Source organism: Amblyraja radiata, chromosome 2 (assembly GCF_010909765.2).
Source record: "Amblyraja radiata isolate CabotCenter1 chromosome 2, sAmbRad1.1.pri, whole genome shotgun sequence".
NCBI lineage: Eukaryota > Metazoa > Chordata > Chondrichthyes > Rajiformes > Rajidae > Amblyraja > Amblyraja radiata.
In genome coordinates, this window is record NC_045957.1 from 139,465,534 (window position 1) to 139,485,947 (window position 20,414).

Genomic DNA, 20,414 nt, shown 5'->3' on the forward strand with positions numbered 1-20,414 from the left:
GATCCAGGTTCGATCCTGACTACGGGTTCTGTGTGTATGGAGTTTGTATGTTGTCCTGTGATCTGTGTGGGTTTTCACTGGGTGCTCCAGATTCCTCCCATACTCCAAAGACGTACAGATTTGTAGGCTAATTACATAGAAACATAGAAAATAGGTGCAGGAGTAGGCCATTCGGCCCTTCGAGCCAGCACCGCCATTCAATATGATCATGGCTGATAATTCAGAATTGGTACCTTGTTCCTGCTTTCACCCCATAATCCATTAATTCCGTTAGCCCGAGAGCTATATCTAACTCTCTCTTGAATACATCCAGTGAATTGGCCTCCACTGCCTTCTGTGGCAAAGAATTCCCCAGATTCACAACTTCCTGGGTGAAAAGTTTTTCCTCATCTCAGTCCTAAATAGCCTACCCCTTATTCTTAAACAGAACCCTGGTTCTGGACTCCCCCAACATCGGGAACATTTTCCCTGCATCTATCCTGTCAAATCCTCTAAGAAGTTTATATGTTTCTATAGGATCCCCTCTCATCTTAAATATCAGCAAATACAAGCCCGTTCAACCCATTCTTTCATTGGTTTGGTAATATTGTAAATATTGTCCCTCGTGTGTGTTGGATAGTGTTATTGTGCGAGGATAGATGGTTGTTGTGGACTCGGTGGGCCGAAGGTCTTATTTCCGTCCTGTATCTCGAAACTAAAGTAAACTTCCATGGATAGAAGGCCTTTCAGTCCTAACCTGTTTTGTAGACAGGGGCCATTTTGATGGATACTGGTGGTTGTTATATTGGGGAGGTTGCATCTAACGTGCACAGTAAGAGTCATCAAGCATCAATGCTTTATTAAGGTCATTTGTTTTTCGTTATGTTGATTTAGGAGCATTGCCTTGACCACCATGCTATTCTTTTGAGGCTGCAGGAGGCACGCCTGGGACACAAAAGTGGTCAGGCAAGGAGAGGGATATCGGTTAGCTGGCTGGGCCGGTCGAGGGCGGCAGAGGAGGCCTGGGGCTTACCTGGATCAGGAGCCACTCCAGTACAATCAGCATGTGGTACAGACTTTGGACGTTTTGTAAATGGCACCAACACATGGCGACTTTTGCATGCGTGATCTGTGCAGAAAAATGTTCACTGTGCAGTAAAGGACCATTGAAGTTGCTCCTTGAATGCCACTTCCTTGAGAAAGGAGGCGTTGCGAAAGTCTCATCCTCAGGGCGACACTGCTGGCAGTGCGGCATTCCCTCAGCACCCGGTCCACTGTCTATCTGGATGTTCAGTTCCATGCAAGGCAGAAGACAAGCTGATGCTTCGATTCGAAGAATATCTTTATTTGAAATGGTATCGACTGACATGCACCGTTACGCACTCCAGTAATTAAAATAAAAAGGCAACCCTCACCTTCAGTATGCAGCCTCCGCTCTCGCTGAGAGGATGGCGAGATGCATTGACAATGTTCCCCACAGTCTTCACGGTTGACAAACAAATAAATTACTTACAGAGAAACTGATGTGGATTTTTAACTTCATTGCCACCTCTTCCGCATTGCAAAAGACGATGAGATGATTAAATTAACATGGTGATTTGGGGGCCATACAATTTGCACATTTAATTTTTAATGTTTAAACCCACCAGGGTTCCTCTTTAATTGCGAATGGAAACACAGACGAATGAAATGAAAAAAAAATAATAGAACATTGTCCTTGATTTTGTTTTTTAATTCCAAGTTATTTAGTCTCTACATAATATATCCAGTTGACACCTCTGCGGTCATTTTTCACCGTGTTGGGATTAGGCGAGGGCGGGTTACACGAAGATGAAATTTTATTACAGAGAAATTAAACATAACCCAGTCAACGTCAACGCGAGTCGTAAGATAATTATCAATTATTTTTCTTTCTTTAAAAATAAAACATCACAATATACCATAAGCCTCTGCTTGTGTCGTTCACTCACAGATCGTACGAAAACTGTTTTAGATACACAACTTGCATTTCGGATTGTCCGTAGCCTTGACTAATTCACGTTAACATAAATGAAAAAGTAACGGGTCACACAGTGTGGCATTATTAAAATTAGATTTGAGAAAAAATAAAGTAGTACTGGTGTTACACACTGCATCCAAGTGGCAGAGGGGATCGTTGGACCCTCTGTGGGGAAGGGTAATAACGGCAGCACACTGAGAAGCAGCAAAATTATCTGTGTTAAAGGTCGCTTCTGCACACACTGGAGATTCCGGCCGATTGTTATTATCAAACTAGTACAGGGGAGGGGAAAAAACAATGAAACATCCAGATGGGTGGGCGCACGTGTCGCATGTGTCCAGAAGATGTCCCCATTGCAATGGGAATCCTGCACAATCTTTTTACAGAGAAACTTCGGATGGATTTAAGACTTCTTAAAACCTTCAAAAGTCGAATGGGGGTGGAGATGGTGCAGTTAAACTCTTGCACGCACGTCAAGGTGTGTCGCACGAAGCAGGTCGGCATATTTGGTCGCACCGGTGATTTCCAGGACGGGTGCGCTCCACTGCGCTTGGAATCTCGCCCCACGGATGGCCCCAAGTGTTTGTCCGTGACCGTTTCTCAAATCCATTTGCAGTAAATCTCCTGAGCAATGCCGCCAAATGGTACTTTTTTTCCTCTCTGCCTTTCTCCTCTCTAGGGGGAGGGAGGGAGGGGTGGGGAGGAGGGGTGTGTGGCTCTCGTTTCAAGAGAATGACAGTGCATTTGGGTGCAGAAGGGTTTGAAGTCGACTGTGCAGTCCAATCCTTGGATTTTTTGTCATCCAATCGCTCTTTGCTTTAGGAGAAAGTGATCGTGGAAAAGTCATCATCACCAAGACTATAGCAAAGCCTCCTTCACTAAGCCACAGAATAGAAGCAGGACGCCCAGTCCATCGCTTGCCGCTACGATCGTCGTCCCTGCGAAAGAAGTTAAAATGTTCTCTCATCCTGGAAGATTGTGTTTCCCGATACCGCTTAGAAACGGGTTGTTTTTTTATGACATGCATTTCAAATTAACGTTGACATTTTCTGAAATAGCCCATCACTTGCATCGCCACGCGTTCCAAATAATAACACAGCAAGCAGTCCAACACCAATTACAGCGAGAAGGCAGCAACATATCATATGGAGCAGGATTCTCAGAGGCAACTTCAATAGTGTGGAATAAGAGAAAAAAAGAACTTTGTCGTGGTATCAATAACCGGATTATTTGTATTTAAAAACAACCATCTGCCTATCTGCCCCCCCCCCCCCCCCCCACCCCCCTTCCCTCCCTTCGCCTGTGTCTACTTATCGCCTACCACGTTTTGTCCTGCCTCTCTCTCTCAGCTTTCTCTCCCCCCCCCCCCCCCCCCATTCTCCCGCTCCCACAGTCAGTCTTACGAGCCCCGACCCGAAATGACACATATTCACGCCCTCCAGAGATGCTGATCAACCCGCGGAGTTACTCCAGCATTTTGTGTCCTTTTCTTTTTAAATCAACCCGCGTTATACCTTGCCTTCGGGCGACCGTCCTATTTATCAGGGTTTTGATTTGTCACAGCCATGCACCCAATACTTTTCACGCACCGGATTTACTCTAATGACATTACACATAACCGCAGTGGGATCTAAACATTCTGGCTGATCTGTATTAGGTTTACACTAGTCGCTCTAATCTATTCCACAAAGACTGGAGGCGGTGCATCCCTGCACGAAATATGAGGTCCACATACACAAAAGGGTTAAGGAATAGCGCGGAAGGAATAGCGTTTTGCATCGGAGAATATTACCCCTCTCACAATGTTCACCTACTTTATTCCGCAGCGACCCATTGTTGAAAAGCTGCCCCCCCCCCCCCCCCCCCCCCAGTACTGCAGCACGCGTGACCCAGTCCAAGTGCCAGCTGGGCTGGGTGGTTCTTTATTCTGTTTACAATATAATTTCAATAATCCCAACATAACGGCATCCACTGACAAATAGATTTCATTAGTGAAACATGTAAGGTCTCCGTATTACCCTGCACACGTTTGACTCCTCTGGCCACTGATGGCATTGCAGTTCACTGCCAGCAGAATTATTTATATGCAAGCATATTTAAAGGATTATATGCATATTGCATATCCTTTATGAATAAACCATGACACAGAATGGGGGGGATTTCAGCCCATCAATTCCACGCGGTCTGTTTGAAGAACATTACATCCAGTCTCCATCCGCCTAGCTCTCCATTCTCCATTCCCACCCGAAAGCCCTATTTCCATGACACCTACAGGCAGCAAATTCTAAACCATACCGATTCTCGGCAAAACAAAATTCAATAGAATACTCCGCCACCCCCCGCCCACCACCCTTCCATGACTTAAACCTCTGTACCGCTGTTCCTCAAATCACCCATTAATGGAATAGACTTCTCTTCGTCTAAATGTATTATGATGTTCTAAACTCTTTTAAATCTCTTCGCAATCTTTTCTCTCAGGAGCATAATTTCGATTTCTCCGGTCTAGCTTTCCACCGGAATCCCCTCGTCGTTCCAATACATATTTTCTGTGCCTTTCGTGGGTTTCACTTCGGTAATATCATTGTGTGTGTGTGTATGTTAACCATTACATAACTACATTTTGTTATAATATGTTCCGGGAATGGATTGTCTGTATGTACAATATTATCTGACCCCATACAAACCAACCCTGTTCACTGTACCCCGGTACAATGATAAACTCGAGCCTCAACCCAAGTTATAGATAATGATATACTGGTAAACATCTTTCCCTCCAATTACTTTAATGACAATTAACAAAACGTGTGCAATGATGGGTCATTCAAAACAAGGGCTCCCTGGTTATATTGCCAAGCACAAAATTTAACTGAAGCATTGGCAAACAATGGTTCACATCTAGAGAGATATTTGATAATTACACTGAACAAAGAACAGTACAGGAAAAGGCCCCCATCGTGCTGGACACGATACCAGGGTAAACTAAGCTCCCCTCTCCGCACGTGAGGCATATCCCCCTATTCTCTGCATCCCAGCAGTCTAACAGTCTCTTAAATGTTCATATCTTATCTGCCACCACCACCATTTCTGGCAGCAAGTTCTGTGCATGCTCCACTCTCTGTGTAAAAATAAATGCCCCACATAACTCCTTTAATCCCGCCCCTCTCTCCTTAAAGCTATGCCATCTAGCTAATATTTCCATCCTATGATTCTGACCGTCTATCCTAACCATGCCTCTCATAATTTTGATATACTTCTATCTGGTATCTCCTCAGCCTGGACGCTCCAAAGCAAACAACCCATGCTTGTTAACACACTCTTTATAGCTAATACCCTCTAATCCAGGAAGCATTGCAGTAATCCTCCTCCACACCCTCTCCAAAGCCTTCATATCCTTCTGGTAATAGGATGACCACAATTGTTGACAATACTCCAAATGCAGGCTAACCAGAGTACAACAAAGCTGAATGATTCCGTTGCACTTTGCAGCCCTTTGGATATAGGCATGTGTGTAGAGTCATAGAATCACACCGCGTGGAAACAAGCCCATCGGTCCAACGCCCAGATCGAGCCACATGTCCCATCTATAGTAGTCCCACCTGCTTGCATTTGGCCCATATCCCTCTAAAAATGTAGTGTCCATGTACCAATCGAAATATTTCTTAAACTTTGCTAATGTACCCACCTCAACTACCTCCTGTATACTCCCACCACCCTTTGTGTAAAAAAGTAACCCCGCAGGTTCCTATTAAATCGTTGTCGTCGTCCCATCCCCCCCCCCCCCCCCCCCCCCCCCACACACACACACACACACACCCACCCCAAGGTTATGCCCTCTGGTTGTTGATTCCGCTACTCTGGGTAAGAGTCTACCCACTGCATTCCTCTCATGTGCAAGCAATATAATTTATATTTATTTACATAAGCGTGGATAGAAGGCAGTGAAGTGTGCGAGCGCTGGCCGATGGCTCCACTACTGCTGAAGGCTGTGCCTTGCTGCCTACCTGATGTGGATGTGGCGCTCTGCCTGAGGATTGTGGCTGCCGGCCTGGAGGTGGCTTCCGCCTGCCCCTCGCTCGTTCCTCTGCTGCCCGAGGAGCGTCGGCCCGGGCGCTCGCTGGGAAGTCCCGCGGCCGCTGAGGGGCTTCTCAAGCCCTTGCCGTCATGCAGGGACAGCGGCGGAGGTTCAAGCGCTTGCAAAGCCCGGGCGTAACTGGTGTTGACGTAGAGACGCCCCCGAGCTTTGTACTCGTGTATCTCTCCGTTGTTGGCGTCGGTCACCCGGCACTCGTACAGACCTTCGTCAACCTTCCGCACTTTGGAGATCTGCAGTTTATGGGAGATGTCACTGCCCATCACTTTCACTGTCTACAAAAGAGGGGACAGGAAATGCACACCAGATAAGTAGATAGGTCTGAAGAAGGGTCTTGACCCGAAACGCCACCCATTCATTCTCTCCAGAGATGCTGCCTGTCCCGCTGAGTTAAACCCCTGCATTTTGTGCCTACCAGATAAATAGACCATTAATACCATCACCGTCCAAGCCACAACTTGCATCGACACTGCCACCCGGCTTCAGTTCCCCTGCAGACCAAGGGCCATCAAGAAGATGTGAGATGTCTTCAAAATGCAAGCCTCTCCTGAGAATGCCACCTGCTACCCTCTCCACACCCCCACACCTCCCCTCCCCCAAAAAGATGTTGAGTTGTGGAGAAGCCCATCACAAATGATCAAAGCTTTGCAAATGCACCAGAATGGAAGAGCAAATCATCCCATCCTGCAATTATCCAACGTGTAAACGGTACGTTGATCCGCTGCTTGTTATCCAAGAGATGGGAGTGTAGAGATGGGTTGAACGCCAACGAGGCTGCTGCCAGAGGTACTGGGAGCAAAGATGGCAACGTTGGCACTGGAGATTGTTAATGGCCAATGTGCAGGGTTCAAATACGTGAGCTACTTACATCAGTCTTGCTGTCAGATGACATGGGATAGATCAGCGCTAGAGTCAGTACTCCAACCGGGCAGCAATGGACAGTCATAGAGCGTCGCAACGGGCCCTTCGGCCCAACTTGCCCACGAAAACCAACATGTCCCATTACTTAATGTGTTTTAAATTAGTAGCAACCTGAGTTTGGGGTTCCTTCTGCGAATGGATATCCTTGGATTCAGAGGGAAGGACTCAAGGACACTGCACCGCCGGCCAGATTTGTCATAACAATGGGATTTTAACATATCTCTCCATTTATGCTTTATTACACAACGCGACAATGATTTTTTCCATCTGTGACTGAGACTGTAATCTGAAGACAACATTAATTGTTCTAATTGCTCGGGGATTAATGGAATTTAATGTAACGCCACTTACTAAATGTAATCGTATTCATTAAAAAAAAAACAGATTTCCCTGACTTTGCCGCTGGAGAACGAATCACTCACAAAACAGCCACGGACTGCGTCACTGGTGTAATTAGTTTTGCAGACTGGAAGTAAATCTTCCCTGTATCGACCCATGTTTTCCCTGGAAGGCATCGTTTTGTATCCTGGCTGCTTGATCTAAACACGTCTGAGAAACTGACCACGTCTTGTCCCACCATTAGCGCACGGAACTGACTGCACCGTCGGAAACTGATTGTGTCTAAACTGTGATCACACCCAATGCTCACTGCCACGCCTTCCCGAGGTTTGCACGCCTATTTCACTGGAACACGACCCTCCCCGCCCTCCCCCGATTGTTTTTTTTTACTCACGCTTATTTTCGTCTCATCGTTGATCATTTCACTTTGTGGCAAATTGTCCAACTGTAAAAAAGACAAAACGGTTGGAACGCGAAATGAGATAAAGACATCGCCCAGATCATGTTATAAATGTCTATCGAGGATAGAATTTTAATGGACCTGTTTTTACTTGAGGCACTGCGCCACATACAGCCTTTGAATGAAATGCTATTCTGTTTTAATACTACCTTCGTTTGTTTCATCTGAGCACAATGATAGATCCCACATGCACTCGGGGGGCAGTATACACCGTACAATTCCGTTTATGGCGGCTGACATACTCGGACGAAATGCACAGGTCGTTTCTATGTATAATTATTTAGAGCTATTTCCCGGTGGACCACCGGGCTGTAAACATCGAACTTTTCGCAAATATTGCGCCTGCTTCACGATGTACGAGCTACGAGTTGCGAGCGGAGTACGCAGTCACCACAGCCTTTTGTTAAGAGTTTGAGCGATAGATACACTGGACTTGCAACGTGTGCCCTGAGCCCTTAAATCGGCTGCAATTCAGACGAATCATGGGCTGGATTATCCTCGATCACTGGCAAGTGCCCTCGCCCAGAGTTTCCCGCAGTTGCCTTTATCTCGCGGGTTTATCTCGCCTTTCCCTGGCGCGCTTCCCACCCCTGTGCTATCGCAATGCCCCTTTCATTAAACCCGCCGAGATTTTCTTGTTCCAGCGACAGATGCACCGATCTGTACCATCCAGATTAGGTTGGTGAATCTGATCAGAATTCCCATTTGGAAAGAAGTGCCCAATTAAGAACACGGGTCCCACTTTATTCCCAATGAATGAGAGTATCCTAGAACATTGTGGTCGTAAGAAACAGGATAACGCGCGCATACCCTGTAAATGTCTAGTCTAAGTAACATTCTTTGTCACATTCATCATTGAAAGACTCGCATGGAAAAACATCAAGCAACCAGCGAGTCGTGATCTACACCCAACCATGTTTTTTTTATGATGTTTGCCTTGCCCTGTTGAGCCCGTGTTACCACAGAGTATTTGATCTGCACCGAACGGTGGCGGCAAGGAGACACCACTGAGTATATAAATGCGCTCTAAATACGGCTAACTCCGCGGAATCGCTGCGCAAGATTAAAATAAATAGGTCAGTTTCGCGAAGCGATGGGCGAGTAACACACTGAAATAGTACAGATTGGAGAAAAAAACAAAAACCTGCAGATAAGCAGGGCGGGCGGTGTACCCTCACACAGTACCCTCATAGTGAAGTACGTGAGGATCATTGCAAAGGGTGTGAGCAAATATGATGTTGCGTGAGAATGCGGGAGGGATTGGATGAGGGTCTGTGAGATACCGTGAGAGTGTAGGAGGGAGCATGTACTCCACACTGCATCACTCTATGACTACGACTCTCTGTGAAGGCGAGTGTGTTAGAGAGTGTGTGTGTGTGTGTGTGTGGGTGGGGGGGGGGGGGTTAGGGAGAGTGCGACGGGCGTGCAAAGAGGAGGGAGTGTGAGTGTGAGTGCGAAGCGTGGGTGTGTGAGGGAGAACGCGAGGCAGTGTGAGTGTAATGACATATGAGCGAGTGTGTGGGGGAGAGGGTGTGTGAGAATTTATGTGAGAGTGTGTGAAGGAGACGAGTGTGAGGGAGAGTGTGCAAGTGAGAACATGAGGCTGTGTCAGGGAGTGTGAGGATGGGTGAGGGAGTATGTGAGAGGGTACAAGGGCTTGTGGGGGAGAGTGAGTGCGATGATGTGTGATGTGTGGGTGTGTGATGGATTGTAAGTGTGAGGAGTTATGAGGAAGTGTGTGAGTGAGGGAGGGAGTGTAAGGTGTGGAGTCACAGAGTCACAAAGTGATACAGTGTTTTTAACAGGCCATTCGGCCCAACTTGCCCACACCGGCCAACAATGACCCACCTATATTAGTCCCACTTGCCTGCAATATCCATATCCTTCCAAACCTGTCCTATCCATGTACCTGATTAACTGTTTCTTAAATGATGAGATAGTCTCAGCCTCAACTCCCCCCTCTGGCAGCTTGTTCTATATAGGTGTGAGGGACTTTAGTTCTGTGAGGATGCGTACAGCTGTGTGGGACAATGTGTGACAATGTGTGGGACATTGTGTCATGGTGTAAGAGTGAGCAATGGAATGTGAAAGAGAATGAGTGTGTGTAGGGGTGTGTGAGTGTGCACAGAGGAGTGATGCTCTCCATGACTATGAGAGAGTTTGAATGTGTTTGAAAAGAGGATGGGTAAAGAGTAACTGAGGGTGAGGGTGGAAGTGTGCAAGGCCATATGTGAGTGAGTGCACAAGTGTGGATAGCAGAGTGAGGGCATGTGATGACATGTGAGGGTGGGTGAGAGAGTGAGGATTCATGGGAGTGTGTGAATGAGTGTGAGTGCATGTTTCAGGAAATGTGTAGAAATACTGAGAACGGTGAGGATTCTGAGTGAGAGTGTGTATGGATATATGAGAGTGAATGAGTGAGAACATGATTGTATAAGGTCTGCCTGAGGGGGTTTAATTAGGATACATGTGTGAAGGGGTGTGTGAGTGTGTATGGGAGATTGCAATGGAGCCTCAATGTGAAATGCTGTGATGATGCAAGACGTAGTGCACATTTGTGTGTGTGTGTGTGTGGGGGGGGGGGGGGGGGGGGGTGTCAGTGTGTACATGGGAGTGTCAGTAAGTGTGAGTGTGAGTGAGTCAAGGGACTGTTAGTGAGTATGGGTGTGAGCGAGTGATTATGAGGGTGTGCAAGTGTATGAGGGGGTATTGGTGAGTACAAGGGAATGTAAATGTGTATGAGACTTTACTTAGACTTAGTTCCTCCCACACTGTTGAGTGCATTGGGCAGCAGGATTTCACCATTCCGTTCAGTCACGTGTGACGTCTTCCACCACCGACAGGGGGCGAGCTCCATCTCTCATGCCAGTTTCCAGTATAGTTTATGCTTGCTGTTGCCGAAACGGGTTATGGGTTTACGGGGTTGGGGTGCTAGAGGTAATGTATGAGGGAATGCCATTAACTGAGGGTGTGTGGGTGTATGAGGGAGTGCTAGTGAGAATGAGGGAATGCTAGTGAATATAAGGGAGTGTGTACATGAGGGGGGTAACTTTGCAGGAGTGTGAGTGTATATGAGGGAGTGTGAGTGTATATGAGGGAGTGTGAGTGTATATGAGGGAGTGTGACTGAATATGGGGATGTGACAGTGATTATGGTGAATGTCAGTTGGTGTGAGCGTGCGGATATGAGAAAATGTAACGATGTGGTATTTGAATGTGAATATATGTGCATATATGTACCTCTGTGTGAGTGAATGGGTGAGAGCACAAATTGGTGAGATATGTGAGCTTGTATTAGAGCAGTATTAGTGAGCGGTGTATTATGAAGTGTGTGAGCCTGTGTGAATATGCATAATCCTGTGAATATGTGTGAGATCTAGTGTGGAGTGGTGGAAGGTAAGTGTGTGAAGAAGTATGAATGTTTAGAATGCAATGTTCAAGAGGTTTTGAGGATGTGTGTGTGTGTATGTGCAAGGCCATGGCAGTGTGGGGGTGTTATGTGATGGTGTGTGCTGCAGTGTGAGTTACATGCGTAAGAATAACTGAAGCTGTGTGAGGAAATGTGTATGTGGGTGTTATGAAGGATGGTGTGGGGATGAGTGTGGGAGGGATACTGTAAAGCGTTTAATTGAGAGGATATTGGGAGTATTTGAGAGTGTTTGATGACACATCAAGATGTATCAGGGCCAGTGATGGTACGTGTTTGTGGGTGAGGCGATTGTAAGGGTGCCTTTGTAAGAAAATGTGCCGTTGTGAATAAAGTTTGACATATAAATGTGGACGAGACAGGATATATGAGTGAGAGAATACCCGATGATGTGAGTGATTTTTGTGATAGGGAGTTCACGTGTAATTGTGAGCCGGAATTAATGTGTGTGTGTGTGTGTGTGGGGGGGGGGGGGGGGGGGGGGGGGGGGGGGGGGAGAGAGAGAGGAGAGAGAGAGAAGGAGGAGGCGAGAGACGCAGAGAGGGGGGAGACCGGTGAGAGAGAACCGATCGCGGATGGGAGGGAAGAAGTAGACGGACGAAGAGAGCGAGGAGAGAGAAGAAGACGAAGGAGAGACCGAAGAGGGAGATGAGAGAGAGAGACGCGAGAGGATGAGAGAGAGACGAGAGAGAGAGAGAGAGAGTGAGAGGAGAGAGGGGAGAGATCGAGAGAGGAGAGAGGGCGAGAGACGAGAGAGACGAGAGAGAGAGAAGAGTAAGGAGAGATAAGAATTTGAGTGGAGAAGAGAGAGGAAGAGCGAGAGAGAGAGAGAGAGAGGGAGACGGGGAGAGAGAGAGGGGAGAGAGAGAGAGAGAGAGAGAGAGAGAGAAAGAGAGGGAGGGTGGTGCGTGAGTTTATATGTGAATATGGGAAAGCAACCACCAGGGTATTTGCGAATAAGAGTAAGTACGTGAGAGTGTGTCAGGGAAACGATTACGTGTGAGGATGTGCGCTAGTTTGGGAGAATAAGTAAATAATGCGTGAATGTGCTAAAGAACTATGTATGTGGGCGAAGATGCGGGTGACAGTTTGCGTGTGTGTGTGTGAAGCAGGGATTATGGCAACGGATGACTGGTGGAATCGATAGCACTGTGAATCCTGTGAGCTGTCGGTACCTGGATTTTGCTATCTTCTGGGCTGTATTCATCTCGCAAAGGAGTTCGGATGAACCACCACTGGATCTCCAGATAGTAGGACGGGGAGCCGCTGCCTCTGAAAGCACAGGCCATTTCCACGTTGTCTCCTTCTCTCGCGGTTACACTTCCGGGGAATTCAGTGAATTGCGCTGAAATCAACAAGCGTTCAGATGTTCACCCTAATGCGGGCTGAATCGCGCCTCTCCGCTCCAAACATTTACTGGAAACACTTATCAACATAGAAAGCTCCCTGATTCCATTCTCTCTCCCACACGCAACGCTCTGGTGCGCAACAGCTGGACTCGCGGTTGTTTTTTTTTAAGACTCTGTGTTGATCCAGTTACAAAACCCAGTCCGCATTCTGCATCCGATTCCACGGTGCATGCATTATAAATAATAAAGATTCATAAGAATGCATTAAAAAATGCACAGCTCTCAGTGCATATCAATGCGATTCGGCACCTTAAGATAATGCATCCTTCTTACACGGGAACTTGTAACCGACGGGAAATTATTTATTTGCTCTCTCGATCTTTTCTCGAGTGGCTCGTTATTTTATTCCCTAGATCTTTTTTTTACTTTCTATTTAACCCTCGTTCACTGTCCCCGTCACTCTGGCTGTTTCGTCCTCTCCACTCCAGCATCCAAACTCTCCCTTCTCCTCCCGACCCGCTTCTCCCTTCTCCAGTTTCACATTTAACCCCTCTCCCGCTCTGCCTCCGATCCTTCCCTTTCCCCCCACAGTCCGCCGTCGTTTTAAACACTCAAAAACCAGACGCACCCTAACAACGCCTTATTTATTTTGCAGCAATATTATATTATGCAAAAACGCTGATTGTCGTTTAACCTCAAGCTTCTGGGGCAGACAGGAGCGAGCGAGACAGGAGCTTAATGATGGTCCACGTATCTGCTGCCAGACCGTTACCAAACAGACTCTTCGCTCTATCTCAATCTCAATAACTACCCAACCGTCTCCATCCGTTACCTCGCAGTACCCTCCGGCCCCTAACCCCTCAATGCATTTAGGCATTTTTTCTGGTCTATCTGAATTCCACACTTTAACCAAGTATATTTCAATCGCCAATAGTCCTTCCCGTGTTACTTTCCGTTCGCGCCTCTCTAGTTTTAATTTCAATTGCGGGAACGCTGAAATTTCATTTCGCAGTCGCAGACTTACCTTGGGAAGAGATCCCCAATTGAGCGCAGATGACAAAAAGGCAACCCACAGAAAGATAATAGGTCCCCATCATCCCAAACATACATCAGCAGCGAAGAATCTTGCAGTCCTGGCGATTTATACGGGCGAACCAGTATTTCTTCTCGGCAGCCACTGCGATAGTTGGTGCATTCCGCTTTTGGTCTGTCTGACTCCGTGTGTGTGAGTGAGTGAGTGTGTGTGTGTGTGTGTGTGTGTGTGCGCGTGTGCGCACGTTTATGAGCGATCAGTGTTTCAGGAGGTGAGCAATATTGCGGCTGGTGAACCCAAAGCCCAGCTCCAGAGTGAGAGACGCTGGTGGAGGAAGATGCCAGAGCTGCTGCTTGTTGTCGGGTACCTGTCTCCAGTGCGTCAGTCACTTCTCCCCACTGCGTCTTCACCCTCATCACATTCTGTAAGCAGCCCCAGGAAATATCCGCCCATCAGACCAATCAACCTTGCACACTGACTGCAACTTGCAGGCGCTAGCGGACCCCGCTCCGAATGGTTAGAACCGTGCAGTCTGCGTTATGCACAACAACATTCACCCACTTTGGAGCACAAGGCGGACTGAACGGGAGCCATTATTTGCATCACGACACACGTGCTATTAACAAATGGTCGCAATCCAATTCAGGCGCACAGTGCATAACTGCTTTGCTTTCGAAGTACTTTCCCCTCGCTGCATTGCAACTAATGCAGCTTTTGCCGCTGGATATCGCCGCAAGAGCGTACGGTTTTGCACTGGGGCGGCCGGGGATTGAATGCGGTCCATGCCTCGTGTGTTTTTGCACTACAACTTCTAAAGCATCTGTCCTAAATAACTCCGCGCCGAGCGGGCTCGTGATTAACAATTTCATTTTTCATCCACTTCCATTTTGTGAAGTTAAGGCTTCATTTACCACCCGCTGTGGGCGAGAGTGTAACGAACTGAATAAATGGGCAGTGACCAGTGAATACAGTGGCTTTCTAATCCATCGATTATCACTCATACGAGCCCTTGTTCATTATGCCGCTATAATTTGACAGGAATATTAAAGAATCTAGCAGGTGGATACTGTCTGCTTTGGCTCGGGTCCCGCGTTCTGCAAACCCAGATAGCCGGAGATATATTGAAAAAAAGACCACAGAAGAAAACGGAGAGCTAAATATGAACGAGGAACACACCCTAACAGCTTCAGCAATAACAGGATCAACCTCACGTAATCTGACAATTTCTGCTCTGAGATGGTCTAGATTTCTTGTGCCAGACAGACCTCTGTTCATCAAATATCACAATCGCATACATTAAATACGGTTAGAAAAGGGAGATGGTATTTTATAGTCATGGTTTTTTTAAGTTAACGTTATAATTTGTCGCCAGGAAGCAGAATCTAGGCGTACTCCAGAAAGTCACTTTTGGAGTATTGAGAACCAACAGCAACAGATTGCTTTTGTAAATTATGTAACCTGAGGCATCCTTTGGTAGATAGAAGAGTCTGAAGATGGGCTCCGACCCGAAACATCACCCATCCTTTTTACCCAGAGATGTACATAGATACATAGACAATAGGTGCAGGAGTAGGCCATTCAGCCCTTCGAGCCAGCACTGCCATTCAATGTGATTATGGCTGATCATCCACAATCAATACCCCGTTCCTGCCTTCTCCCCATATCCCCTGACTCCGCTATTTTTAAGAGCCCTATCTAGCTCTCTCTTGAAATCATCCAGAGAACCCGCCTCCACTCACCACTCACCACTCTCCACAGACTCACCACTCTCTGTGAGAAAAAGTGTTTCCTCGTCTTCGTTCTAAATGGCTTTCTCCTTATTCTTAAAATGTGGCACAGGTTCTGGACTCCCCCAACATCAGGAACATGTTTCCTGCCTCTAGCGTGTGCAAACCCTTAATAATCTTATATGTTTTAATGAGATTCTCTCACATCCTTCTAAAGTCCAGAGTGTACAAGCCCAGCTTCTCTCAGCATATGACCTGCCCATATCATTCCCGTTATCAACAAATCAGCATATACCATCTAGTCTGACATTTAGCCTGACATTTAGTTTTCCAGGTCAAAGTGTCACCTATTCATTCGCTCCACAGATGCTGCCTGACCCACTGAGCGACGCCAGCACTTTTATGTTGATTAGCAGGTTAGAGTTACTTCCAACACGTTTCAGCATTTTCGCTGTGCCATTCACTAAGTATCATGTTGCACAACCTGTGTATGGTTTACAGCACCATCTGTCACAGGCTGCGTTTATGAAATTGCTATATATCTGTGGAATTATTTGCAAAGATCTCATTGACTTGAAATGGTAACCCCGAATTGACAAAACCAAAAATGAACTCAATTGTGCTCGATCCCGAGGGACTGCACATGAAGAGACTCTTGATTTTAACACTACCATCGACATCGCAACTAACACACTCGGAACATTCAATTTATCAACATTTCCTTTGGTGAAAAGTCACCATTCTCTACGATGCCCATAACATGTTAATTAATATTTTTTCAAGGTTTTAATTGATTCTGTTTGGCTATAGTCTGATATTAGTCACATTTTCATCAAATTTATAATGGATCCACCCCTCCCCCACCCTCCCTCCACCCCTCAACAAATCCCAAATAAGATAAATCAGCAATGTTGTGATGTTTCCCTCTGGGGAAAAAAAAAATTGGCAGGTGGAACACAATTCCTCATCACCCTGCAACAGAGTAATTGATAGATCTGGAGACCCACTTGCCCATCATCTATCTATCTATCTATTTATCTATCTATCTATCTATCTATCTATCTATCTATCTATCTATCTATCTATCTATCTATCTATCTATCTATCTATCTATCTATCTATCTATCTATCTATCTATCTATCTGTCTGTCTGTCTGTCTGTCTGTCTGTCTGTCTGTCTGTCTGTCTGTCTGTCTGTCTGTCTGTCTGTCTGTCTGTCTGTCTGTCTATCTATCTATCTATCTATCTATCTATCTATCTATCTATCTATCTATCTATCTATCTATCTATCTATCTATCTATCTATCTGTCTATCTATCTATCTATCTATCTATCTATCTATCTATCTATCTATCTATCTATTATATATTAAAAGTCTGTGGCTGCCGCCGTCCGTCCGCCGTCCGTCCGGCTGCCTTTCTGCCTTTTGATTCATTCCATCGTGTGATGTCACAATGCCCAATGCTCGCAGATGTCCAATCGGAATGGACCCATTTACATATGCCTTTGCACCAGCCCCAACCTCAGCCCCTGGTGAACGTTCCATCGTGTGATGTCACAATGCCCAATGCCCAAAGACATTCTTGCCATAGAGGGAGTACAGAGAAGGTTAACCAGACTGATTCCTGGGATGTCAGGACTTTCATATGAAGAAAGACTGGATACTCGGTTTGTACTCGCTAGAATTAGAAGATTGAGGGGGGATTTATGAATCTTATTGTTCTATGTTTCCCTCTCCACACCCCTCTCCCTCTCACCCATCCCTCTCTCCCCAACCCCCCTTCAATATTACCCCAACCCATGCCCTCTACACCCGCCCCCTTACACCTACCCCTCTGTTCCCTCTGGACACCACTCCCCCTACCCTACCGTCGCACTCCTCTCCCCCTCACCCTCAACTTCCCTCCCCACTCCTTCCCTCTCTCCCCCCACCACTCTCCCCCTCCCTCCCTCCCTCCCCGCCCCCCCCCCTCCCTCCCCATCCCCCCATCCCCAAATCGTCTCTCCCATCCCCCTCCTCACCCCCTACCCCGCTCTCCTTTCCCTCCCAAATCTGTCCCGTTTCCTCATCCTCCTCTCTCCTCCCTCCCCTCTTCTCACCCCCCCCCTCCCCCCACCTGTGTGTTTGGGGGGTGGTTAATGAGAATGTGATGCCTCAGCGCCCCCCCCCCCCCCCACAAACGCCGTTGGGGAAACAGACCCAACGGGTCTGCACTTGGTCAAGTATATAACTAAAACTCTCATCTTGTTATTTTCCATTCTGCGTTTTTTTTGCATTTGCACGAAAATGGTACATGATACGATTTCTCACCATCTTACTCACCATTCTCCTGTGCTGCAAGTGCAACACGTTTTGTTCTGACCGGCCGTATATTTTACAAGTTATCAAGGTTTAAAAATCTTAAAAACCGAGCATGCGCAGATTGGTCTCCTCTCCTGTCTGTCACCGCCATGCAGAACGGTCTCCTCTCCTGTCAGTCACTGCAACTGCTGGGTCTGCGATGCCCCTTCCTGCACCATCGCTGCATCCCACTGTTTGGCCTCGTCCGCTGTCAGTCACCGGCGAGGAGAATAAAGCTGAAGGAGTGGTGTGAGCAGAGTGTGCATCACTAACTCTCCGCCAGCTGGAGAGCAGGTAGGGCTGCGTCGCTGAGGCTGGCTCTGAGGCCGACAGCTGCAAACTCGAGATCCTGGGGAGGTGAGGAGGGAGAGTGTGGGGATGAAGGTAGAGAAGGGGGTAGGGTGGGAGAGAGGAGAATGTGGCAGAAAGTGAGGAGGGAGTGTGGGGGGGATAGGGGGTGGTGAAGAGTGGGGAGGTGGGGATAGATGGGGTTAGGGAGGGGAGAGGCGTTATGGAGGGAGTGACTGAGGGTAGGGGAAAGAGAGGGAGGGAGAGGTGAGGGAGGGATTGGGGATGGGAGGAGATGGGAAAGAAGAGGGAGGATGTAGAGGAGGGGAGGGAGTGCTGGGGGATGAGGGGAAATGAGCTGCGCCTGCGCAGATAGGAGCTATGTGTGAGTGGGGGAATATTGCATTGGGGAAACAGGTGAGTGGTGGAATATTGCATTGGGGGAACGCGTGAGTGGTGGAATATTGCATTGGGGGAACGGGTGAATGGTGGAATATTGCATTGGGGGAACGGGTGAGTGGTGGAATATTGCATTGGGGGAGCAGATCCAATGGGTCTGCACTTAGTCTCGTATACACTCACCCATCATTGTCTTTCAGTTTCCTTCTCTCATTGCCACCCATCTCTTGGGTGTGTTTCCTTTCCACTAACATTGCCTCCACTGATGCCTCTTTTCATTTCCACTCAATTTCCTTTGTACCTTCTTCTTTGGAACTGTGAGGTTCCCTAGGGCTTATTTCTCCTCACTGTCAAGGCTCTGTCTCAATATATCTCCCTTTCTCGTCTGCCACCTAGTTTCTCTGCCCCCGGTGCATTTATAATATCTTCACTCCACATCATTGTCTATTCAATTTCTTATTTTACCTCTTTTTCAGCTTCCATTCCTCATTTTTGACCTCACATCCCAATCAGTAGCAGTTGCTATGTTAATGTATACTGATCAAAGAATGCCCACTTACTTTTTGATCTGTACAATATTCCCCCACTGATATTCCTACCTAATTAACTGGGAGTGTGTTATGGGTATAACATAACAGCACTCTCAGTTTTCATAGTGATTATTTGCCAGTAAGCCTTACAGAGATTAAGATTAGGACCTACTGTGTAACATGGAAATGCATGTTTTTTGATATAGATCAGTCTTGCTAACTAGGTTTCCTATTAATATGACTTTAATAACATCTCCACTGACAACGTCACAATGAAAAAAAAAACATTTTTAACATTCCTTCTCTTTTGACATTTTCCAACATGCTGCTTCTGAATCATTACTATTTTGACTCACCAGCTTGCATTGTCTCCCTTTGCATATTGAATTTAAACAAAATCTCCTTGTCTGTGCCTTTGTGTTTGGCCATAGCAGTTGAAATCAGAACATTGCCCCTCACAGACATGTCTTCTTCAATTCTGTTCTGAAACCTGAAGTTGCACTTTGCTACATCTCGAGCTATTTCCCCCAAAAAGCAAAGCTGCACATTACCTTTCATTCCATTTTATTTGTCGTGGATGTCTTTTGTATTTTTCCACCAAGTCAAAGTATTTGGTTTAGGAATTTATTTTCAAATTAAAATATTGTTTAAGTGCCAGATTCTCAACTATATTTCTTTCTTTATTGAAATTGAATTGCACAATGCACAAAAACGTCGCGCCGAACAATTTAACTTCTAGGTAATATGTTTCCCCCATCCTCCCAAAGCACTTCATCACAAATAAATTACTACCATTAACAAATGCCACATGATTTGTAAGATCTCACAATTACAGTAGAAAACAACTCCTCTGACAGTGCAGTGAAATGGTAACCTAGATTTTACACTCATGCCCTCGAGTAAGGCAAGCACTCGCAACCAAATGACTCAGAAACAAGGAGTTACTGCAGAGAAACTGGGTGGAAAATTTCAAGGTTATTTTCTGACGTCTAAAGTAACATGATAATTTTGACGATGATACTTGTCATTGCAATGAGGTTAAACTATCGATATTATTTTGTTTTGTCATATTCACATTGAATAATCTTTTAAAAGTCAGAGGAATGCACATCATACTTTAGAGGCCAACATTGCTTTAACTATAGACAATATTTTTTTCATGAAAGTATAATTTTCTGCACAACTTTGAATTTTATATTTTTATTCTCTGTGGGTTGACTTACTCCAATCAGTATATCATTGTCCAAATTATTCACTGTCAAACCACTCTGATTTTAAATGGCTCCTTAAAAGCTAACGCTGACAAAATTTCAGGTCACTTGTTGTTATTGCTTTTTATTGTTTTTTTATGTGGTTCATACTCATTTTTTTCTTATATCTCTGGTAATTATTGGTGCTTTTGTGCTTGTCTTCATCTTTCTTTTTTTTAATCAAATGCCATACCTTACACAGTTGATTTGGGACCTTGGTGTCTGCCTCTAATTAGCAAATGGAATTAACAATTATATTCTTGTTTAGTTTAGTTTAGTTTAT

At 46.1% G+C, this 20,414-nt stretch overlaps 1 protein-coding gene across 1 annotated transcript; it reads right to left on the reverse strand.

The window, feature by feature from the left end:
- Window positions 1–1,690: 1,690 nt before the first annotated feature.
- vstm2a (V-set and transmembrane domain containing 2A) lies at window positions 1,691–14,208 on the reverse strand. The gene is made up of 5 exons (XM_033016483.1): window positions 13,588–14,208; window positions 12,390–12,559; window positions 7,723–7,773; window positions 5,980–6,343; window positions 1,691–2,916 (listed from the first exon to the last, which is right to left on the reverse strand). The coding sequence occupies exons 1-5, from the start codon at window positions 13,667–13,669 to the stop codon at window positions 2,837–2,839; spliced, it is 747 nt and encodes a 248-aa protein (XP_032872374.1). The 5' UTR covers window positions 13,670–14,208; the 3' UTR covers window positions 1,691–2,836.
- Between the last annotated feature and the right edge of the window lie 6,206 nt (window positions 14,209–20,414).

What these genes read in the sequence shown, in the direction of transcription:
- vstm2a (XM_033016483.1), bottom strand. Translation starts at nt 13,669, where the DNA reads ATGTTTGGGATGATGGGGACCTATTATCTTTCTGTGGGTTGCCTTTTT. An exon ending in ATTGGGGATCTCTTCCCAAG is followed by an intron (nt 12,560 to 13,587) that starts GTAAGTCTGCGA and finishes TGTTGATTTCAG; the next exon opens with CGCAATTCACTGAATTCCCC. An exon ending in CAGAAGATAGCAAAATCCAG is followed by an intron (nt 7,774 to 12,389) that starts GTACCGACAGCT and finishes TCTTTTTTACAG; the next exon opens with TTGGACAATTTGCCACAAAG.